The 24787-nt window shown below is 51.1% G+C and overlaps 1 protein-coding gene across 1 annotated transcript in view; it reads left to right on the top strand.

Annotated features, from left to right (window-relative positions):
• The window catches only part of NLRP8 (NLR family pyrin domain containing 8), a 21966-nt gene extending 859 nt beyond the window's left edge, over positions 1-21107 (top strand). Inside the window, exons 2-11 of the mRNA XM_040253774.1 lie at positions 636-710; positions 1202-2801; positions 7997-8167; positions 8521-8688; positions 9787-9849; positions 10337-10492; positions 13849-14019; positions 14837-15007; positions 18348-18538; positions 21100-21107. Coding sequence (XP_040109708.1) covers positions 636-710; positions 1202-2801; positions 7997-8167; positions 8521-8688; positions 9787-9849; positions 10337-10492; positions 13849-14019; positions 14837-15007; positions 18348-18538; positions 21100-21107 — 2774 coding nt within the window. The remainder of the gene's footprint in view (positions 1-635; positions 711-1201; positions 2802-7996; positions 8168-8520; positions 8689-9786; positions 9850-10336; positions 10493-13848; positions 14020-14836; positions 15008-18347; positions 18539-21099) is intronic.
• Positions 21108-24787: the final 3680 nt, after the last annotated feature.

Here is a 24787-nt window from a genome sequence, read left to right as displayed (position 1 = left end):
GTGTGAGTGTGTGTGAGTGTGTGTGAGTGTGTGTGAGTGTGTGTGAGAGTGAGGGTGAGGGTGAGTGAGTGAGTGTACACACAGACATACACACAAGTATGGGCTTCGCTGGCGGCTCGGTGGTAGAGAGGTCGCCTGCAATGTGGGAGACACGAGTTCCATCCCTGGGTCAGGAAGATCCCCTGGAGAAGGAAATGGCAACCTGCTCCAGTGTTCCTGCCTGGAGAATCCCACGGACAGAGGAGCCTGGTGGGCTACAGTCCACGGGGTCGCAGAGAGTCAGACAGGACTGAAGAGACTCAGCACTCACGCGTCACAGCTTTTAAAACACTTTTATTCTAGAACTTCCCTCCCCTCCCCACCCATCTGACGTTGGCTTTACGTGAAGACTAAGCGACTGAATACACACACACAGACACCCTTCCCGGTGCCGCCGCCTCCGCCCCATTCTCACCTCCCAACATGGTGATGGAAGCCGGGGGTTTCCCTCTCCCTGCGCCAAGAAGGGGAGAGGATGGATGGCCTGGCCGCCGCTCTCCTTAAAGGCCCTGTTGCCTCTGGGCTGCTGTCTTTCTGTCCGTCTTGTCATGCCTGTGAGACAGCCTCCTTTTTTGTTTTTTTTCGGTCTGTTCCAGAAATTTTACCTAACTTGGAACCGGAGGCCTCGAGCCTGAGAAGGAGGGCGCTGACTTTGGAGGAAGATGAGTCTGGTGCGTGCTGGCCCTGCGTAGACCCTGGCGGACGAGAGGCGGTGGGTTGGGGTGAGATGCTGGCTTCCTGAGGCACCGGGAGCTGCAAACGGGTGTGCCAGAGTCCCTTCTGTGAACCAGAACTTCAGAAAAAGGACTCATCTCAGGAGGAAGTCCAGCCACCAGCCTTCTCTCTCTCACTCGGTTGGATTCAGTCTTTTTTTTTCTTAATATATATTTTAAATTTATTTTTGGCTGTGCCAGGTCTTAGTTCCTGGGGGTCTAGGCATGCGGGGTCTAGTTCCCTGGCCAGGGACAGAGCCCGTGCCCCCTGCACTGGGAGCGTGGAGCCTTTGCCCCTGGGCCACCAGCGCTTGCAGGACAAGTGCCTGATCGGTGCACCTGTGTCCTAGAGCCGGCGGTAGACACGCAGGCTCGTTCTCTGGTTGGTCACTTAGTTCTCAGCAACAGCTGATGCTGGACCCCGTGTCTCCCCCGTCTCGTTCCTGCAGATAAAATTCGGGAGTACAAGGCACGTGTGATGAGTGAGCGCTCAACCCTGTGCGACAGGACATCTTGGCCTGGGAACAACGTGGACTTCTTTTACCAAGAGCCCTGCAGAGAAGACACCCTCCTGCAGTGCCTTCTTCTCCCCAGAAAGCCCCAAGGAAGACAGCCCAGGACCGTGGTCCTGCAGGGAGACGCCGGTGTCGGGAAAACCACCGTGGCCAAAAAACTGATGCTGCAGTGGGCAGAGGACACGTTCTACGCCCACAAGGGCTGGCTCGCTTTCTACCTCCACTGCCAGGAGCTGGACTGGCCGGAGGAGCAGAGCTTCTCCGAGCTGATCGCCGGCAAGCTGTCCGGGTCTCCGGCTCTCGCGTCTAGGATCCTCTCCCACCCGGAACACCTCCTCCTCCTGCTGGACGGCTTCGAGGAGCTAACCTTGACCCTCATAGACAGACCGGAGGACCTGAGTGAAGACTGGGGCCAGAAAATGCCAGGCTCCGTCCTCCTGACCAGTCTGTTGAGCAAAAGGATGCTCCCTGACGCCACGCTCATCGTCTTCCTGAGGTCCAGCTTGTGGAGGACCGTGAGCCCCTTTCTGAAAGCCCCCTCTCTGATCACCCTGACGGGCTTCAGCGCACCGGAGAGGTCCAGGTATTTCAGGTCGTACTTCAAACACAGGCACGATGCCGACGCAGCCTTGCGTTTCGCCACGGGCAACGCGGTCCTCTTCTCCATGTGCAGAGTCCCCATCACCTGCTGGCTGGTCTGCTCTTGTCTGAAGCAGCAGATGGAGACAGGAGGCAGCCTGCCGCGGGCATTCCCCAACGCCACGGCCGTGTTCGTCCACTACCTCTCCAGCCTGTTGCCAACCAGGGTGAGGCACGTCGGCGGCGAGACCCGCCAGGAGCAGCTGAAATGCCTGTGCTCCTTGGCTGCAGAGGGCATGTGGAGGAACCAGTGGGTGTTCGGTGAGACGGACCTCAGCCTGGCCAGACTGGACGAAAGGGACGTCGAGGCGTTTCTCGGGGTGAGGGTCCTCCGCAAGGTGGTGGCCGGCGGGGACCTCGTCGCCTTCGCCCACCCGAGCTTCCAGGAGTTCTTTGCCGCCCTGCTCTTCGTCCTCTGCTTCCCGCAGAGGCTCAGGAATTTCCAGGCGTTGGACCGCTTCCGCGTCTTACAGCTGCTCGCTCATCCCGAGAGAAGGAGAAACCACCTGGCTGGGATGGCGCTCTTCCTGTTTGGCCTGCTGAATGACACGTGCGCCCTGGCCGTGGAGCAGCTGTTTGGGTGCAAGGTGTCCCTGGGGAACAAGAGGAAACTACTGAAGGTCGCCACCATGCCGCCCGATGGTGACCCCCCGAGCCCGCAGCACGGGCTCCCCCAGCTGCTCTACTGCCTGCACGAGATCCGGGAGGAGGTCTTCGTCAGTCAGATCCTCCACGACCACCGGAAGGCGCTGCTGGTCATCAGCAAGGTCAGAGACCTGCAGGTCTCCGCCTTCTGCCTCAAGTTCTGCCGACGGCTGCAGGAGTTAGAACTGACCATTGCCCGGGCCGTCGCCAAAGCGACCAGCCTCTCGCCAGGCCGGCTTCCTTCCCCCCGGTAAGTGCTCGAACCTCTCCTTCGGTGGGATTCGACGTCCTGCTGGGGAACCTTGCCTAGCATCTCCTGGGCATCAAGGGTGACCACCTGTCGTGAGTGGATCCCTCGCGCATGGGAGTTTGTCCTATAAACAGGCCGTTCCGGTTTAACAAAAAAAAAAAAGAACTGGTAGCGGTGGGCTCAGTGGTGGCTTCACTATCTGAACCCCAGAGAGCATCGGTGCACGAGAGAAACTTTGTATATTTTTTTTCTCTTTCATGCAACTGAAGGAAGTTCTGGCTTAAATGTTCTGCAGGTCACATCCCGAGTAATTCTGCCTGAAACATGGCTTCATTGAAAACACGAGCAGGAAACAAGTGTTTATGTCTCAGCTGAGGGTTGTCGTGAACGTTTGATACAGTTTCACTGACCAACGTGTCTAAGAGTGTGTGACATTCTAAACTTCCCGTTGTTTAGTTGCTAAGTCGTGTCTGATTCTCTGCAATCCCACGGACTGCAGCCCGCCAGGCTCCTCTGCCCGTGGGATTCTCCAGGCCAGAACACTGGAGTGGGTTCCCATGTCCTTCTCCAGGGGGTCTTTCTGACCCGGGGATCGAACCCGCGTCTCTTAATCTCCTGCACTGGCAGGCGGGTTCTCTACAGCTGACCCACCAGGGAAGCCCCAGACTGCTGGTGGAAAAGCATAAGATGGAAAAGAAAGTAATTCCTAAGCTAGGGGGGAAATAACAGGACAGAAAGTATTCCTGGGCTGGCTGAGCTCCACTAATGCCGAGAAAAGCCTGGAACAAAAGAGCAAGATGCACGGTTCTCCTTCCTTCCTGCTGTGCTGAGTGCCCTCCCCCCAGGCACGTGGGGCTCCCCCGTCTGTCCCCCTCACTCTGTCAGGCCCCCGTCTGTCCTCCATTATTCTGTGCACACTGTAATGTCTAAGTCTCCAGGCACGTGCTATCCAGCGGGGCTTCTGTGACGGGGAAGAGTGAAGGCGGAAACCAGAGCGGAAGCACTGAACACGCTGCTGTTGGGAGAGAGTTTAGATTCTGTGCTCACCATGCCCTAATAGTAATAATAAACTTCCCCCTTATTCTGTTCCTTTATAGAGTTCTTCAGTTCAGTTCAGTTCAGTCGCTCAGTTGTGTCCGACTCTTTGCCACCCCATGAATCGCAGCACGCCAGGCCTCCCTGTCCATCACCAACTCCCGAGAGTTCACTCAGACTCATGTCCATCGAGTCCGTGATGCCATCCAGCCATCTCATCCTCTGTCGTCCCCTTCTCCTCCTGCCCTCAATCCCTCCCAGCATCAGGGTCTTTGCCAATGAGTCGACTCTTCTCATGAGGTGGCCAAAGTACTGGAGTTTCAGCTTCAGCATCATTCCTTCCAAAGAAATCCCAGGGCTGATCTCCTTCAGAATGGACTGGTTGGATCTCCTTGCAGTCCAAGGGACTCTCTAGAGTCTTCTCCAACACCACAGTTCAAAAGCATCAATTCTTTGGCGCTCAGCCTTCTTCACAGTCCAACTCTCACATCCATACATGACCACAGGAAAAACCATAGCCTTGACTAGACAGACCTTAGTCGGCAAAGTAATGTCTCTGCTTTTGAATATACTATCTAGGTTGGTCATAACTTTTCTTCCAAGGAGTAAGCGTCTTTTAATTTCATGGCTGCAGTCACCATCTGCTGTGATTTTGGAGCCCAAAAAATAAAGTCTGACACTGTTTCCACTGTTTCCCCATCTATTTCCCATGAAGTGATGGGACTGGATGCCATGATCTTCGTTTTCTGAATGTTGAGCTTTAAGCCAACTTTTTCACTCTCCTCTTTCACTTTCATCAAGAGGCTTTTCAGTTCCTCCTCACTTTCTGCCATAAGGGTGGTGTCATCTGCATATCTGAGGTTATTGATATTTCTCCCGGCAATCTTGATTCCAGCTTGTGTTTCTTCCAGTCCAACGTTTCTCATGATGTATTCTGTATAGAAGTTAAAAAAGCAGGGTGACAATATACAGCCTTGACGTACTCCTTTTCCTATTTGGAACCAGTCTGTTGTTCCATGTCCAGTTCTAGCTGTTGCTTCCTGACCTGCATACAGATTTCTCAAGAGGCAGGTCAGGTGGTCTGATATTCCCATCTCTTTCAGAATTTTCCACAGTTGATTGTGATCCACACAGTCAAAGGCTTTGGCATAGTCAATAAAGCAGAAATATATGTTTTTCTGGAACTCTCTTGCTTTTTCCATGATCCAGCAAATGTTGGCAATTTGATCTCTGGTTCCTCTGTCTTTTCTAAAACCAGCTTGAACATCGGGGAGTTCATGGTTCACGTATTGCTGAAGCCTGGCTTGGAGAATTTTGAGCATTACTTTACTAGCGTGTGAGATGAGTGCAATTGTGTGGTAGTTTGAGCATTCTTTGGCATTGCCTTTCTTTGGGATTGGAATGAAAACTGACCTTTTCCAGTCCTGTGGCCACTGCTGAGTTTTCCAAATTTGCTGGCATATTGAGTGCAGCACTTTCATAGCATCATCTTTCAGGATTTGAAATAGCTCAACTGGAATTCCATCACCTCCACTAGCTTTGTTCGTAGTGATGCTTTCTAAAGCCCACTTGACTTCACATTCCAAGATGTCTGACTCTAGATGAGTGATCACATCATCATGATTATCTGGGTCATGAAGATCTTTTTTGTACAGTTCTTCTGTGTATTCTTGCCACCTCTTCTTAATATCTTCTGCTTCTGTTAGGTCCAGACCATTTCTGTCCTTTACTGAGCCCATCTTTGCATGAAATGTTCCCTTGGTATCTCTAATTTTCTTGAAGAGATCTCTAGTCTTTCCCATTCTGTTGTCTTCTTCTATTTCTTTGCATTGATCACTGAAGAAGGCTTTCTTATCTCTTCTTGCTATTCTCTGGAACTCTGCATTCAGATGCTTATATCTTTCCTTTTCTCCTTTGCTTTTCACTTCACTTCTTTTCACAGCTATTTGTAAGCCCTCCCCATACATCCATTTTGCTTTTTTGCATTTCTTTTCCTTGGGGATGGTCTTGATTCCTGTCTCCTGTACAATGTCACGAACCTCATTCCATAGTTCATCAGGCACTCTATCTATCAGATCTAGACCCTTAAATCTATTTCTTACTTCCACTGTATAATCATAAGGGATTTGATTTAGGTCATACCTGAATGGTCTAGCGGTTTTCCCTACTTTCTTCAATTTAAGTCTGAATTTGGCAATAAGGAGTTCATGATCTGAGCCACAGTCAGCTCCTGGTCTTGTTTTTGTTGACTGTATAGAGCTTCTCCATCTTTGGCTGCAAAGAATAGAATCAATCTGCTTTCGGTGTTGACCATCTGGTGACGTCCATGTATAGAGTCTTCTCTTGTGTTGTTGGAAGAGGATGTTTGCTATGACGAGTGCATTTTCTTGGCAAAACTCTATTAGTCTTTGCCCTGCTTCCTTCTGCATTCCAAGGCCAAATTTGCCTATTACTCCAGGTGTTTCTTGACTTCCTACTTTTGCATTCCAGTCCCCTATAATGAAAAGGACATCTTTTTTGGGTGTAAATGATAGGATACCAAAAGGAACTCCCCAGGTCATTAGGTGCCCAATATGCTACTGGAGATCAGTGGAGAAATAACTCCAGAAAGAATGAAGGGATGGAGCCAAAGCAAAAACAATACCCAGCTCTGGATGTGACTGGTGATAGAAGCAAGATCCAATGCTGTAAAGAGCAATATTGCATAGGAACCTGGAATGTCAGTTCCATGAATCAAGGCAAATTGGAAGTGGTCGATCAAGAGATGGCAAGGGTGAACATCGACATTCTGGGAATCAGTGAACTAAAATGGACTGGATGGGTGAATTTAACTCAGATGACCATTATATCTACTACTGCGGGCAGGAATCCCTCAGAAGAAATGGAGCGGCCATCATGGTCAACCAGAGTCCGAAATGCAGTACTTGGATGCAGTCTCAAAAACGACAGAATGATCTCTGTTCGTTTCCAAGGCAAACCATTCAATATCACAGTTATCCAAGTCTATGCCCCAACCAGTAATGCTGAAGAAGCTGAAGTTGAACGCTTCTATGAAGACCTACAAGACCTTTTAGAACTAACACCCAGAAAAGAATAGAGTTCTTACTCTTCCTTTTTAAAACTTTTTACTTTATGTTGTGGTAGAGCCGATTAACGATGCTGTATCGTTTCGGGTGAACAATGAAGGGGCTCGGCCCTACACACACGTGTCCATTCTCTCGCAAAGCCCCCTCCCATCCAGGCTCCCACATAGCCCTGAGCAGAGTTCCCTGTGTCTACAGAAGGTCCTTGATGGTTCTCCATTTTAATAGCAGCGTGTGCATGTCCATCCCAAACTCCCTGACCATCCCTTCCCCCCATCCCTCCCCCCTGCTAACCATAAGTTCCCAAAGAGTCAGACATGACGGAGCGACTGAACTGAACCGTCAGTTCGCTCTCTAAGTGTGAGTCTCTTTCTGTTCCATAAGTTCGTCTGCATCGTTTCTCTCCAGATCCCATGTACGAGGGGTGTCATACGACACTTCCCCTTCTCTGCCTTGCTTCAAGGTGTTTCTCCTTAATGACAGTTTCATAGGCACACAGTAAGAATATGGTTTCTCTCTTGCGACCTAATTCCTGCCCGCATATGAATCCTGACTGATCACGGCGTAGCTCGCTCTCTCCCTCAGTCACGCTAAATTGTCAGTGGGGCCACGAATCTTCTGGAATAGAGTGAGAAGCCTCAGAGCAGTTCTGCTGGGCGACTTTGTACCTATTGGTTAAGTATGTAGTATGCATTTGGCTGTGTGGGGTCTGGGTGGCGGCGGCGGCTCCTTCCTTGCACCGTGTGGGATCTCCCCTCGCAGCGCAGACTCTCCAGCTGTGCCTCCTGGGCTCAGGAGCTGTAGCGCGGGGGTTTGCTGCTCTGCCGGCATGTGGGAGCCTAGTTCTCACCAGGGATCGAACCCACGCCCCCTGCATTGCGAGGCAGATTCTTAATCACTGGGCCACCAGGCAAGTCCCCCGGGCCACTTTCTAAATGAGGGCATCTCAGGAAAGCCCCAAAGGGATCCACGGTCATAAGCAAGTCCTGGGTTTGCTGGTAGGTTTTCTCGAGCTTAGTCGCTAATGATGAGCCTTTTTTTTTCCATTTGTTTGTTTTTTTCTTTACTCCCACACAGACCAGAAGGTAGTGACAGGAGTTCTCTCTGGTGGCAAGACTTATGCTCTGTGTTTAAGACACACGAGAGTTTGGAAGTCCTGACTCTGAAAGACAGTGCGATGGACACGGAGGCCGTGGAGATTCTTGCCGCAGCACTGAGGCATCCACACTGCAACCTCCGAAAACTCATGTGAGTGCCAGTCACCCTGACCTCAGCGTCAGCCCCAGTCGCGTCCGACTCTTAGCGACCCCGTGGACCGCAGCACGCCAGGCCTCCCTGTCCTTCCCCATCTCCCAGAGCTTGCTCAAACTCATGTCCATCGAGTCAGTGATGCCATCCGACCACCTCATCCTCCGTCACCCGCTTCTCCTCCCGCCTTCTCTCTCTTTCCCAGCTTCAGGGCCTTTCCCAATGAGTCAGCTCGTCACATCAGGGGGCCAAAGCACTGGAGCTTCAGCTTCAGCATCCGTCCTTCCGGAGAGCGTTCAGGGTTGACGGGCTAGTAGGACGCTGTGGTTAACCGACACCGCTTCCTTCTTCAGCTTTAAGCGTGTGGGCCCCCTCGTGGTGAGCGAAGGCATCGTCAGAGTTTTGGTGGAGAACCAGTACCTGAGGCACCTGGAAATCCGAGACACGGAAATGGGCCGCCGAGTGATGGACGCGCTCTGCGAGACCCTGAGACGCCCGCGGTGCTTCCTGCAGTCTCTCAGGTGAGGCCGGAGGCGCGGGGGGAGGCCACGCCGGCACCCGGGGCGCGGGCCACAGGCTCAGCCTGGCTGACGTCTCTGCGGTGCAGCTGCTCCTCGTTCCACCCAGCCGCCTTCTTTTATCGAAGTGTCGTCGATTTACAGTATTGTGCTAGCAAAGTGATTCCGCTCTGCAGATAGCTTTTTTTTTTTTCAGATTCTTTTCCATTATAGGTTATTGTGAGATACTGAAGATAGCTCCCTGGGCTATGCTCTGCTGTGCTAAGTCACTTCAGTCTCGTCCGACTCTGTGCGACCCCATGGACCGTAGCCCGCCAGGCTCCTCTGTCCGGGGGATTCTCCAGGCAAGAACACTGGAGCGGGTTGCCGGGCCCTCCTCCAGGGGATCTTCCCGACCCAGGGATGGAAGTGGCGTCTCCTGCGTCGGCAGGCGGGTCTTTAGCCTGGGAAGCCCTACAGGTCCCTGTGCTTGAGAGGAAACCCTTGTTGCTTCACCTACTCTACTGTTTAATTGGGCTATAGTTGGTTTACAACGTCGTCTTCGCTTCTGCTGTACAGCAACGCGATCTACTCTGGACGTTCTCTCTCCTGAACACACGCCTGCTCATCCCGGACTCGTGATCTCTGCCTCTCTCCACCCCTTTCCCCTTTGGTAACTGGGAGTTTGTCGCCTCTGTTTGTGAGTCTCTCTTCTGTAAGTAAATTCCTTCATGTTGTGCTTCAGATTCCACATATAAGTGACCCCAAAATGTCTGTGTCTGACTCACTTCGCGCGGCATGACCATCTCTGGGTCCATCTCTGGAAATGGCAGCATTTCATTCCTATCTGTGACCGTTCACTCAGCTTCTTGTTTAAGATGATGGCCTCACACCTGCACACACTGTGACCCGCTCGCCACCGTCAGGCTGATTCACCCCTTGGCCGGCTCACAAGCCGCCGTTTGAACACCTGAGATCAGCTCTGTCAGCCACGTCCGTGCACACGGCCGTTGAGTTAAGCACCGTCAGCAGACTGGACCAGAGGTCTCCAGAGTTCACTCACCTTGTAACTGAGGGGTTGCGCTTTAACCGTCATTTCCTCCACCCCGCCCCCGCCCGCAGCCCCCACTCTATCCGCTGGTTCTTCATCCTGAAGGCGGTGTGGCGGATAAGCGTGGAAAGAAGGTGTGCTCAAGGGCGCCTGGAGTCCCTGTCTTGGGATTAGAGCCCCACGGTTACCCACGCCAGTTCGTCACGGCCCCGCGTGTGTGCTGTTTTCTGCTGTGCTAGTGAAAGTCGCTCAGTCGTGTCTGATCCTTTGTGACCCTGTGGACTACACAGTCCATGGGATTCTCCAGGCCAGAATCCTGGAGTGAGTGGGTAGCCTTTCCCTTCTCCAGCGGATCTTCCCAACCCAGGAATTGAACCAGAGTCTCCCGCACTGTGGTGGATTCTTTACCAGCTGAGCCAGTAGGGAAGCCCGTTTTCCGTTGGTGACATGCAGTTCAGATGCTGAATGGATGCGGGTTCACCCGGGGAGGGTGGAAGCCCCCTCCCGCGGCTCTCGGGGAGGGCCGAGGGCCGAGGAGGATGCGAGGTCGGGTGGCTGGGGGCATCACGCCCCCCCCCCCCCACCGGGAGCTCAGGGCTGCTGTTGCTGTGACTCCCGCAGGCTGGAAGGTTGCCCGTTCACCCCCACCAACGGGGCTGACCTCACCAGGAGTCTCAAGAGGAACATCCATCTGAAGACCCTGATGCTGAGACGTGGCTCCCTGGAGAGGGGCGAGCAGTGTCCCCCCGTGCTGGCGCCCCAGCTGGAGAGGCTGTCGTGAGTCTTACCGGGTGCCGTGCTGCACCTCAGACGGTCGGTAGACGGAGACACACAGGAAAGGGGGGAGAGTGCACCACGGAACAAAGCCAAGTCTTGTGACTGTTAATGGTGCGGGAGGGACAGTGGAGGGTTGAGACAGAGACAGACAGACACAGAGACACAGAGAGAGACAGACGGACAGAGACACAGAGAGAGAGACAGATAGAGACACAGAGAGAGAGAGACAGACAGACAGACAGAGACAGACAGACAGACAGAGACACAGAGAGAGAGACAGATAGAGACATAGAGAGAGACAGAGACAGAGAGCGAGAGACAGACAGAGACAGAGAGACAGACAGACAGAGACAGAGAGAGAGAGACAGATAGAGACACACAGAGAGAGACAGACAGACAGAGACAGAGAGAGAGACAGAGACTGAGAGACAGACAGAGACAGGCAGACAGAGACAGAGAGAGACAGACAGACAGAGACACAGAGAGAGAGACAGAGACATAGAGAGAGAGACAGAGAGTGAGAGACAGACAGACAGAGAGACAGACAGAGACAGAGACAGAGAGAGACAGATAGAGACACACAGAGACAGACAGACAGAGACACAGAGAGACAGACGGACAGAGACACAGAGAGAGAGACAGAGACTGAGAGACAGACAGAGACAGGGAGACAGAGACTGAGAGACAGAGACAGAAAGAGACAGACAGACAGAGACACAGAGAGAGAGACGGACAGAGACACAGAGAGACAGACGGACAGAGACACAGAGAGAGAGACAGACAGAGACACAGAGAGACAGACGGACAGAGACACAGAGAGACAGACGGACAGAGACACAGAGAGAGAGACGGACAGAGACACAGAGAGACAGACGGACAGAGACACAGAGAGAGAGAGACAGAGACTGAGAGACAGACAGAGACAGGCAGACAGAGACAGACACAGAGACAGACAGAGACACAGAGACAGACAGACAGAGACTGAGAGATGGACGGACAGAGACAGACAGAGACAGAGATAGGGAAAGACACACAGAGAGACAGATGGAGAGACAGACGAGGAGGCAGGGAGAGGACGAGAGAGAGACAGACAGACAGAGACTGAGAGAGACAGATAGAGACACACAGAGACAGACAGACAGAGACACAGAGAGACAGACGGACAGAGACACAGAGAGAGAGACAGAGACTGAGAGACAGACAGAGACAGGGAGACAGAGACAGAGAGACAGAGACAGAAAGAGACAGACAGACAGAGACACAGAGAGAGAGACGGACAGAGACACAGAGAGACAGACGGACAGAGACACAGAGAGAGAGACAGACAGAGACACAGAGAGACAGACGGACAGAGACACAGAGAGACAGACGGACAGAGACACAGAGAGAGAGACGGACAGAGACACAGAGAGACAGACGGACAGAGACACAGAGAGAGAGACAGAGACTGAGAGACAGACAGAGACAGGCAGACAGAGACAGACACAGAGACAGACAGAGACACAGAGACAGACAGACAGAGACTGAGAGATGGACGGACAGAGACAGACAGAGACAGAGATAGGGAAAGACACACAGAGAGACAGATGGAGAGACAGATGAGGAGGCAGGGAGAGGATGAGAGAGAGACAGACAGACAGAGACTGAGAGACAGAGAGACAGAGACAGACAGAGACAGGGAAAGACACACAGAGACACAGACAGATAGGGAGACAGACGAGGAGGCAGGGAAAGGACGATACAGAGACAGACAGAGACAGACAGACAGACAGAGACTGAGAGACAGAGAGATGGAGACAGACAGAGACAGGGAAAGACACGCAGAGAGAGACCCAGAGAGACAGACAGGGCTCTAGCCCAGCACGTGTCCGCACCTGCTGTCCGGGGGGCAGGAGCACAGGGACCCTGGCGCGTCGGCAGCCCCTCTTCACACGGGAACCTCGCCGGCACCATCTTCCCTCCTCACGGGTGGCCCCGGGACCCCCGCCCCATCTGGAGGTGGGCTCCGGCTCCCTACCTGTGTTTGCCGCGACCCAGCCGCACACGGACCCGACATGGAGCCGGGTCTGCAGGCCCTCGGGCTCCCGAGCGGCCTCGTCGGCCGCGTGTGCTTTCCCCAGCCAACCGACGTGGCAGCCGGCTCCTGTGTTTCCTCGTTTCTGCAGGCTGTTCCTCTTTGGTGCTGAGCAGTAACGTGTGTATGAACGCGCAACAGGTTAAGTGTCTGTTCTATCTGCCGCTGAGGCCTGAGCTGTTCACACACACACACACGTGTAACTGCCATGTCAGAGGCGCTCATCTTCAGGATTAGCAGGCTCGTTTCCAGACCACACGTACCAGTTTGCAGTCCCACCTGTGGTGCGTGTGAAAATCCCCCACGCCGAATTCTCATCAGACTCTTGTTACTGTTACAGCTTTGGCCCATCTGTTGAGAAAATGACATGCTGCTGTTTAAGTGTAACTCAAGCACTAGATTATTTTTTAACTGAAGTATAACTGACTCACAACCTTTCGTGAGTTTCCGGTGACCTGGTACTTTCTAACTCACAGAACGATCACCACGGTGAGTCCAGTGATCAGCTGTCGCCACGCCAAGTAATGACAACATTAGATACTTTTCTCCATTTTATTTTTGTAACGTTTAACTTTTTAATCTTTATTTATTTGGCTGAGCCGGTCTTAGTTGCATCAACTTCCCTGACTGGGAATCGAACCTGAGCCCCTGCCCTGCGGACGTGCAGGCTTAGCCACTGGACCACCAGAGACACTTTCTTATTCACACCTGCCCTCCCTTGCTGTGGATGAAAATGCTTTCAGAACCATCCTCTCCACTTAGCTGTTTTTTTTTTTTTTTTTTGTCTACTTTTTGGCTACACAGCATGTGGGAGGTTAGTTCCCCAACCCGGGATCAAACCCTAACCCGGCAGTGCAAGCACAGGGCCATAACCACCAGACCTCCAAGGAACCCGCTGCAGCTTAGCTTCTCTAACACGAAGGCCTGCCGTACGTCTTCAGGGCACCTTTCCATCTTTCTGTAACTTGCAGAGATGCTGTCTCTTCCCACGTCATCTCCATAAATGTCTTCACTCTTAGAGTTCCTGCTGGCCGCTTTCCCACCCTCTTCATCCTTCTCTGTAACTGTTTTCTTAATCCACAATTCCTTCTCACATCACGACCCCCAGTCCTCTCCTTTAAACCCGGGAAGCCCTAAGAGGTGGTCACAGAAGTGGGAGGAGACGTCTCCCTTTAGATCGGAAGCCCAGATGGAAACTGTTGAGTTTCAGCAGGAGACCAGGAAAAACCCAGTCAAGAGAACAAATTAGACTGCATTCTGACTGTGAGTGTCTCACCCACAGGCTGGAGAGTTGTGACCTCACGCCGCTTTCCTGCGGAAGTCTTGCCTTTTCTCTCGTGAGTAACCAGAGTCTGACCCATCTGAGCCTGGCAGAAAACGCCTTGCAGGATGACGGGGTTAAGCAGCTCTGGAACATCTTAAGACACTTTCCGTCTCCTCTGCAGAGGCTGGTGTAAGTCCTAGACACCACTCTCTGGAACTCCCTGGGGAAGGATAGGGCGGTGGGGAGAGACTGCCCTGTGTATGTTATATGTTCCTTTACGCCACGGATGACCAAGAGCCTACTGCTCGCGCGGCATCGTGCGGATACTGGGAGAAAGCGTATCAGAGAGGAGGATGGCAGTGGTTTCAGTTTCAGGGGCAAACTAGCCAGGGGCAGAGTTCTCAGACTATGTGCCGGGCGACCCAGCGGGGAATCACAGAGGCATGGCTTTGTGAGATGTCAGAGATGCTGACATCGTCTCATCGCTGCAGGAGCTATCAGCTTGAGGCAGTTCCCACAGCAGAGCGTGCTAAATTCCTTTCAGCGATGCGGTGCAAGTGTGTGAAGTCACTTCAGTCGTGTCCGACTCTTTGCGACCCCATCGACTGCAGCACGCCAGGCTTCCCTGTCCTTCACCGTCTCCCGAGCTTGCTCAAACTCATGTCCATTGAGTCAATGATGCCATCCAACCACCTCATCCTCTGTCGCCCCCTTCTCCTGCCCTCACTCTTTCCCAGCATCAGGGTCTTTTACAATGAGCCTTCTCTTCACATCAGGTGGTGGAAGTATTGGAGCTTCAGCTTCAGCATCACCAATGAATATTCAGGGTGGCTTCCTTTAGGATTGACTGGCTTGATCTTGCTGTCCAAGGGACCCTCAAGAGTCTTCTCCAGCACCACAGTTCGAAAGCATCAGTTATTATATTTAAGTAAAGCTGTTTTACAAACAAAAAGTACAAAAGGCAGAAAAGGAGCTTAAAGGTGTTTTGGTTGGTGTTTCTTTGCAGGTTGAGGAATTGCGCCCTGACCTCCGAGTGCTGTCAAGATATAGCATCTGCTCTTGATAAAAATAAAAACCTGAGAAGTCTGGACCTTGGCTGTAACAGCCTGAGGGACAACGGCGTGGTCCTGCTGTGTCAGCCCCTGTTGAACCCTGACTCTGGCCTCCAGGTTCTCGAGTAAGCTGTCCCCATTGCTTCGTTTGGGACCAGGGGTCTGTAAAACTCTCAGGGTAGAATGTGGGGACGTGTTTTGCATTGCTGGGATTTGCCATCCATTCGGGTAGAGGACTTAGAAGCTTCAGAGCAGTGGTTCTCAGAGTGTAGTCCTCAAATATTGCTCGGTCGTGTCTCTGTGACGCTGTGAGCTGTGAGCTGTGTGTGTGTGTCTGTCTGTCTGTCTGTCTGTCTGTCTGTCTGTGTGTGTCTGGGTGGTCGCTCAATAGTGTCCAACTTTGCGACCCCATGGACTGCAGCCTGCCAGGATCCTCTGTCCATGAGATTTTCCAGCAAGAATGCTGAAGTGGGTTGCAATTTCCTCTTCCCAGGGACCTTCCTGACCCAGGGATCAAACTTACATCTGCACTGGCAGTGGATTGTTTATCCCTGAGCCCCGTGGGAAGCGGCTCAGACCGTGAATGCTTTTGTCTGGGAAGTTGTCAGAAAGGCTCGTTCTTGCCCCATTTCTCTGTGTGGGTCTGGTTTATCTCGTTGGGCGTTATGCCCTCAAGGTCCACCCGAGTTATCACAGTCGGCAGGGCTTCCTTCTCCCTCGTGGCTACGAGGTGTTCTGTTGTGAGTATGCGCCACAGCTGCTGCTTCGTGGCTGCGTAGCGTTCCACCGTGTGCGCACACCACACCTTCTTTACCCATTCATCTGGCGATGGGCATCCAGGTCGCTCCGTATCGTGGCTGTTGTCAACAGTGCCGCTGTGAACGTGAGGTGCAAAGAACTGATATTCTCGTTCCGAGTTCTTGGGTCCATACCCAGACGTCGGGTTGCTGGATCACGTGGGCCCTGCACAGTCTGTGTCTCACAGATGCCTCCCATCACTCCCAGGAATGCTAGGGTTTAAGGACCATCATTCCAGGAAAAAATCTTCTATTCAGTGAAATGTAAAGAAAATGTGTTAGTTTTAGACTAATACCTTAGCCTTAGGTGGAGTCTTCTGAAATCAATGTTTGTGCTTAGGGGCTCTCTTCTCTGTATATAATTTTTTCTTCTCATAACATCTCTATGCCAACATCATACTAGTCAGTGACTTAAAACGATCTGTCCTGTTTTTAATTGTTATAGTGGCTACTCCAGATATTTAGAAAAGATTTAGAAACATCTCTTCTCCAATAACAAAAGTTGAAACTTTTTTAGAGTTACTTTTTATTTATTTTAAATTTTGTATTGGGATTGGTCAACAATGTTGTGTTAGTTTCAGGTAAACAGCAAAGTGATTCAGCTATGCGTATACACTTTTTTTTTTTTTGCCTCTTTCCTACCTGCATTTTCTGTTCACTATTGGTGTGATCTGGGTTCTAAGTCTAGGTCTTTTTTTCACTTAGATATGTGAGCTTTTGTTTTTTTATTGAAGTACAGTTGCTTATCATATTACAGTAGTTTCAGGCATACAGCATAGGGATTCAGTATTTTTACAGAGTCTACCCCATTAAACATTATTATAAAATAATGACTACAATTCCCTATGTTGTACAATACATCCTCGTTACCTATTTTATACTTAATAGTTTGTTTCTCTTAATTCAATTAATTTGCTGTTTTTTCCATCTCCCCCTTGTTAACACTAGTTTGTTTTCTATATCTGTGAGATTTTGTCTGTTTGGCATATTTACTCACTTGTGTGATTTCTTATATTCCACATATAAGTGACATCACTTAAGTCTAGAGCGTTTAAGTCACTTTATGTTACATCTTTAATTCCTAGGATTAATCCTGATAATGCATTTCATTTTTGTTGATAATTAACTACTCAAAGGGAATTCACTGGAGGTCACAATACTTTTACTCCAGAAATTTAGTCTTGGGATTTAAATGCTGATTTATCTCCTAGGTTGAGTGAAGTATATTTACAAGTAGGGAATACATTTCCAGGTGACCATAACTGAAAAATATATATACATATATATGTTTGAATCATTTTGCAGTACAGCAGAAATTAATACAACATTGTAAATCAACTATATTTTTAATAAGTAATCTATTTTTAACTTATTTATTTTGTATTAAGGTATACCTGATGAACTGGAGAAAGCAATGGCACCCCACTCCCGTACTCTTGCCTGGAAAATCCCAGGGATGGGGGAGCCTGGTGGGGTACAGGCCATGGGGCCGCAGAGTCGGACACGACTGAAGCGACTCAGCAGCAGCAGCAGAGCTGATTAACAATGTTGTCATCGTTTCAGGTGAACAGTAAAGGGATTTGGCTGTAACATATATATACATGTATCTGCCGCTGCTGAGTCGCTTCAGTTGTGTCCGACTCTGTGCGACCCCATAGACAGCAGCCCACCAGGCTCCCCCATCCCTGGGATTCTCCAGGCAAGAACCCTGGAGTGGGTTGCCATTTCCTTCTCCAGTGCATGAAAGTGAAAAGTGAAAGTGAAGTCGCTCAGTCGTGTCTGACTCTTAGCGACCCCATGGACTGCAGCCCACCAGGCTCCTCTGCCCACGGGATCTTCCAGGCAAGAGCACTGGAGTGGGGTGCCATTGCCTTCTCCAATACATGTATCTATTCTCTCCCAAATTCCCCTCCTAACCAGGCTAACACATAGCATGGAGCAGAGTCCCCTGTGCTAACAGTAGTTTAATTTTTTAAAACTGCTACTATATATAAAACAGATAACCAGCAAGGACCTACTGGGTAGCACAGAAGAACTCTGCTCAATACTCTGTAATAACCTAAATGGGAAAAAGTTATTCGAAGAAAAGATACACATATATGTACAAGGGAATCTCTTTGCTGAACACCCACAACTAACACAACACTGCCAACCAACTATGCTCCAAAATAAACTTTTAAAAGGGAAAACAGAACTTCGGGTGTTGTTGAGTCACTAAGTTGTGTCCAACTCCATGCAGCCCCATGGACTGCAGCACGCCAGGCCTCCCTGTCCATCACCAACTCCCAGAGCTTGCTCAAACGCATGCCCATTGAGTCGGTGATGCCATCCAACCATCTCACCCTCTGTCGCACCCTTCTCCTCCCGCCTTCAATCTTTCCCAGCATCAGGGTCTTTTCCAACGAGTTGGCTCTTGGCACCAGGTGGCCGAAGCCCTGGAGCTTCAGCATCAGTCCTTCCAATGAGTATTCAGGGATGATTTCCCTTAGGATGGACTCGTTGGATCTCCTTTCCGCCCAAGGGACTCTCAAGAGTCTTCTCCAACACCACAGTTCGAAAGCATCAGACTATTCAGAAGGAAACGAGGTATTCCGGCCGCAGCGTGCCTCCCGGGCTGTGAACAGCTCGGCTGGCCCGCGCTCAGCCGCGGCCTGTTTCCCTCCCGCAGGCTGGAGGAGTGCCAGTTCACCTCCGCGTGCTGCCCGGCCCTGACCTCCGTGCTCCTCCACAACCGGACCCTGCGGCACCTGGACCTCAGCGGAAACGGCGTCGGGCTCCGGGGCGCCAAGCTCCTGCAGGACGCCGCCCTGAAGAGGGTGCTCCGCCCCGAGGTCGTCCTGTACGTCCCCGCCGCTTCCGGTGCGGCAGCCACAGCCCTGGGAGGGAAGGCGCCTCGTCGGGAGGGCGACCCTGGGCCCGAGATGCTGCTGGTGGAGGCGGCCACATCCTGCACCCCTTTCCTGGGGGTCTACAGTTCCCTCATGGGGCCGCCACACCCCAACTCTTGCTTGTCTGTGATGAGAAAGTGGACCCGGATACTCCCATCTGCTCTTTTTTTTTTTTTTTTTGCATTTAAAAATTTTATTTAAATTTTTTTTACAATAGGTCCTGTTGGTTATCTATTTTATTTTAAAAAATTTTTATTTATTTGGCTGCTCAGGGTCTTAGCTGTGGCATGTGGGATATAGTTCCCTGACCAGGAACTGAACCTGGGCCGCCTGCACTGGGAGCGCAGAGTCCCAGCTGCTAGACGCCTCCAGGGAGTCCAGTTGTCTATTTTAAATATAGCAGTGTGTGCCTGTCCCCGTCCCCCCGGTGGCTCTGTGGTAAAGGATCTGCCTGCGATGCAGGAGACCCGGGTTTGATCTCTGGGTAGAGAAAATCCCCTGGAGAAGGAAACGGCAACCCACTCCAGTATTCTTGCCTGGAGAATCTCATGGACGGAGGAGCCTGATGGGCTACAGTCCATGGGTTCAGAAGGAGTCAGACGTGACTTAGCATGTGTATGGGAAGCTGGAAGACTCTGGGCTCACTGCACTCATTCCTCTGATGTGCACCTCAGCTCTCTGGGGCCAGGATCCTGTTTTCACGTCCCGAGTTTCCTCAGGGCTCACCGTGGGGAGTGGGTGCAGTCTGACGGCTGCTGGACGGCCGCTGTTCCTTCCTGAGTTCCCTCAGGGCTCACCAGCTCACCTTTGGCTGTGCCTGCAACCACTGATCACTGGGACATCCTTAGTTTACTTATCTGACAGGCAGTGTTCCGTTTATCTGTCTCCTGGGTGGTCAAGTTCTGTTCTAGAGGGATTATGTATTTTTCCAGGACAAAAAAAGCATACACTAATTCTTACCTTTCACAGCAAGAAGAGACAAAGCTGTGGCGTGGACATGATGAGGAGACTAGAGGGCCCGGCGGTAAACAAGGAAGTCCTGCAGGTGGTTCAGGACTGGAAGGATGAGTTCTGTGATCAGGCCGCGGGGATGGTTTGATCTCGTGACCCCACCCCACCCCCCGCCCTGGATATATTTGTGGGTTTTTTTCCTGATGAAAATTGGGAATCGGTTGCCTTGTCTGTGGGCCATTCTGAGTCTGGGATTGCGCAGTAAGTTCTAGGAGATTCTGGGGAGCATGACCTGCAAACAGCCCCCTGGGAGATACTGAACGTTGTGTGTCCAACAGAGATTAGTCATGGAATTGGGGTCACCACGGTAAGGAGCGTTCCAGCTCACGTCGACTCCTGGCTTCTGGATGTCTTTGAATATGTCCTGTTAACATTGTCGCTGACTCACCTACTGGGGTGTTGCAAGAATTGAATTAAAATTGTGCATGAATGCAATTAGAAAACGTTCCGAGGGTTTCTTTATAAACAGACTTGCAAGTCAACTGTTAAAGGAAAGACATCTTGCTTCGAAAGCATGCGTCCTACTAGAGTGAAGATCTAGGGAGCATCCTACTGAGTGAAGTAAGTCAGGGAGAGAAGGAGAAATATCGTACGGCATCCCTTGTGTGTGGAACAGAAAGATATGACACCAATGGGCTTGCTTACAAAACAGAGACTCACAAACCTAGAGAACGGACTTATGGTTGCCGGGTGGGGGGAGGGGCATGCACACACAGCTGTATTCAAAATGGATGACCAAGAAGGCCCACTGTTAGCACAGGGAACTCTGCTCAGTGTCACGAGGCAGCCTGGGTGGGAGGGGAGTTTGGGGGAGAACGGATACATGTATATGTACAGCTGAGTCCTTTTGCTTTTCACCTGAAAATATCATAACATGGTTAATTAGCTATGCCCCATACAAAATAAAAAGTTTAAAGTTTGGGGGGAGGAAAATCCAAGGAAGATAATACAGCAAGCAATGGAAAATGGAAATTACCTCATATTTAAGGAACTCTTTTTAAAAGGTGAAAGGTGGACTCCCAGGTGGCTCGGTGGTAAAGAATCCGCCTGCCGATCAGGAGACAGGGGTTCAATCCCTGGTCCGTTAAGATTCCACGTGTCGTGCAACAACTAAGCCAGTGAGCTGAAAACAACAAAAAAAGTGAAGTGTGACTCTCAACTTTTTAAAGGAGTTTAGTCCATTAATAGAGTAAAGCAAAGGGAATTTCTCTGCAACTTATACTAGGATGGGCCTGCGCCCAGATTGGGGGTCTAGAGGGTGGTTTCCTCAATTCTGCCTCCCCAGTTATCATCCGAGGGCCTTGAGAAGTTGTACAATGTGCAGCTGGCTTCCTGTGCAACCTCCTGGAGGGACTGTACCCCCCAGGACAGACTTTGCTCTGGTGTTTTCCAGCCATCCTGCTTGCAGGATCTCAGTTCCAGACCAGAGACTCAGCCCCAGGCTCTTGGCAGTGAAAGTGTGGAGTCCTACCCCTGGACCAGCTGGGAGTGCCCCTGACTATGGGCTTTTTGGGGTTCTAGCCATCTAGCCCAGGACTTCCCTGGTGGTCCAGTGGTAAGGAATCAACCTGCCAGTGCAGGAGACAAGGGTTTGATCCCTGGGTGGGGAAGATCCCCTGGAGAAGGGAATGGCAACCCGCTCCAGTATTCTTGCCTGGAGAATCCCATGGACAGAGGAGCCCGGCGGGCTGCAGTCCCTGGAGTTGGACACGAGTTGGACACATAGTACCGCAAACACGGCTAACTAGCACCTGGGTCTCCCGAAGACGCTTTACTGTCCGAGCCACGTGGGAAGCCTGCTAGCTAGCACACAACTAGCTAAAAGTTAGGACAGCATTTAGAACTCAAAGACCTCGAAAGCAGTCGTACAGTCATTCTCTTTTTGTTAGCATGAGTTCATGTGCCTAACACACAGTGAAGCAAAACAAACTGAGATGTCGCAGTTTGGAGCAGAGAAAGGTTTACTGCAGGGCCAAAGAGACGAGTGGCTCATGCCCTAAAAAACCCTGAGGTCTCCAAAGGGTTTCAGCAAACCGTCTCTAAAAGCTAGGTGGAAGACAATACTTTAAGTCAGAAAACATCGTGCACTAACGCGTACACCCCGATGCTGGGAAAGATTGAGGACAGGAGGAGAAGGGGGCGGCAGAGGATGAGAAGATTGGACGGCATCACTGACTCAGTGGTCATGAGTGTGAGTAAACTCTGGGAGTTGGTGATGGACAGGGAGGCCTGGCGTGCTGCAGCCCACGGGGTCGCAAAGAGTCAGACACGACTGAGCAACTGAAGAACACAACGCATATATATGGAATCTAGAAAAATGGTGCTGCTGCTGCTAAGTCGCTTCAGTCGTGTCCAACTCTGTGCAGCCCCATAGACAGCAGCCCACCAGGCTCCTCCGTCCCTGGGATTCTCCAGGCAAGAACACTGGAGTGGGATGCCATTTCCTTCTCTAATGCATGAAAGTGAGAAGTGAAAAATGGTACAGGTGAGCCTATTTGCAGGGCAGGAAGAGATGCAGACAGAACAGACTTGTGGACACAGCAGAGGCAGGAGGGGGCGGGAAGAACTGAGAGCTGCGTGGAAACGTACACTCATTACCACCAGCACAACGGAGAACCAGTGGGAAGCTGCAGTGTGATGGGGGCTCAGCCGACGCTGCGACGAAATATAAATGCACGTGATTGTATAACATATACGTGAATAAATAAACGCGGGAGAACAGCCAAGTCCTCCACACACAACTCCAAATAACTTACATAAACACTCTGCTGTCAAAAGAAGGGGTGAACTCCCCCAACTCCTTAAGCGTGTGCCACGCCTAGTGACTCCCACCCGAAAAGGGAAGGATGGAAAGGTAGGGAACCCAACAGACACGTCAGCCAGCTAATCAAGTTTAACATCCATGCTGACAAATTGTGCTGTATTGATATTTATTCTTGATGTGATGTGATTTAAAATGGCACTTTACCCCTCCCCAGATCTCAAAACTATATTTTAATTATGAAAAACACATCAAGGCAAATATCAATAGAAGGGCATCCTACAAAAAGCCTGGTGTTCATGGCTTCAGTCGTGTCCAGCTCTTGCGACCCCAAGGACTATAGCCCACCAGGCTCCTCTGTCCATGGGATTCTCCAGGCAAAAATACTGGAGTGGGTTGCCATGCCCTCCTCCGGGGGAATCTTCCCAACCCAGAGATCGAACTCACATCTCCTGCATTGCAGGCATATTCTTTACTGTCTGAGCCACCAGGGAAACTCTGACAAGTACTCAAAAATCATCAAGGTCATCAAAGCCAAGTAAAGTCTAAGAATTATCAGAGCCCGCTTGGTTACATTCTGAAACAGTCATCTTGTTCTACATAAAGTGAAGACCAGGTATGACCTGCGTCAGCTTCTCTACTATAAAGGGGCTCTGTTGCAAAAGTCAGAGCAGTCGGGACCCTCACCCCCACCCCCAACCCCCACTCCACTCTTACAGGGTCAGACAGAAATAAAGGTCCATCCGAACTCAGACTCTAAAGGGAAAACTGGCTTTAACTTGTTCTCCAAAGCCCAGAGTTTGACACGTCACGCACAGGTGAGAGGATTCACGGTGAATGAGGAACAGCTGCCCCCAAAATGCTTTCCCTGAGGTCAGCAGGCTGGGAGGTGGACAGCTTAAATCCAGAGAACACCCCACCCACTAACACACTCCCTAGGAGGACCTCAGAGGTCCCCACTTTGCTAAATAAAGCAAGGAGGGACAAGGCCTTGAGGCGAGCCATCTTTGGGGCACATTGTATTACACGGACTCCTTAAAGATACCGTAGAGGGCTTCCCAGGTGGCTCAGTGGTAAAGAACCCGCCTGCCAATGCCGGAGACGCAGGCTCGATTCCTGGGTCGGGAATATCCCCTGCAGAAGGGAATGGCAGCCCACTGCACTGTTCTTGCCTGGAGAACCTCATGGACAGAGGAGTCTGGCTTGCTGCAGTCCACGGGGCCGCAGAAGAGTCAGACCCAGCCTAGCGACTAAACAACGCCATCCCGACCAGCCCCATCCTGTCTGAAATGAAATGGGCATGGCCCGAGGCTCAGGGATTTTCAAAGTTCCTCCAAGTGATTCCAACCTGCAGAGACATTTGAGAATTACTGGGGTTAGACAAATCACTACTGTGGTAAACGTTTCGCAATATTTGTGCATGAAATGAACACATTATACACCTTAAACCTAGGCAGGGTTGATGATTCTCTTAATAAAGCTGGGGAAGAAAAGAAAGAAATGCTTTGGGAGAGAACTATTCACGTGGAGACTCAAGGCACAAAAGAGCTGGTCTTACTATTAACTGAGATGGGCATTTTTTAATTTTAATTTTTTATACAATTTCCAAAGGTCCTACTTCATTTACAGTCATTAGAAAACCTGGGCTGTAAGTTCCCTGTGTTGTGCACAACATCCCTGTAGCCCAGCAGCTGATCTCTCCCCCACCTCTAAACCACCCCCCTACACCTGCTGCTGGGGACTGGCACCTTATCCTCTGTGTGTGTCTGCTTCTCTTTTGTTATATTCCGTAGTCTGTTGCCTTTTCAGATTCCAGATATCAGGGGTAAGATACAGTATTTGTCCTTCCCTGTCTGACTTATTTCACCTTAGCTTAGTTGCTCAGTCGTGTCCGACTCTTTGTGACTCAGTGGACTGGAGCCCGCCAGGCTCCTCTGTCCATGGGATTCTCCAGGCAAGAATACCGAAGGGGGTTGCCATGCCCTCCTCCGGGGGAATCTTCCCAACCCAGGGATTAAACCCAGGTCGCCCACATTGCAGGCGGATTCTTTACTGTCTGAGGGACCAGGGAAGCCCAAAAATACCAGAGTGGGTAGCCTATCCCTTCTCCAGGGGAACTTCCTGGCCCAGGAATCGAACTGGGGTCCCCAGGATTGCAGGCGGATCCTTTACCAGCTGAGCTACCAGGGAAGCCCTCACTTCAGTGCACTACCTTCAATTCTCACCGTGTTGCTGTGCATGGCAAACTTTGCTCTTTTTTATGCCTCAGTAATACTCCATTGTATAAACGCAACGCATCTTTATCCACTCCTCTGCTGGCAGACACGGAGGTACTTTCCATACCTTTGCTATTGTGGATGCTGCCGCTATGACCGCAGAGATGCAGGTATCTTCCCAATTCAGCTTCTGTGCTGATCCAGAATACACCCAAGGGTGGACTTGTTGAGA

Source organism: Oryx dammah, unplaced genomic scaffold (assembly GCF_014754425.2).
Source record: "Oryx dammah isolate SB20612 unplaced genomic scaffold, SCBI_Odam_1.1 HiC_scaffold_13, whole genome shotgun sequence".
NCBI lineage: Eukaryota > Metazoa > Chordata > Mammalia > Artiodactyla > Bovidae > Oryx > Oryx dammah.
The sequence above is the reverse complement of the archived record's forward strand: the minus strand, read 5'-3'. Positions and strand labels throughout refer to the sequence as shown.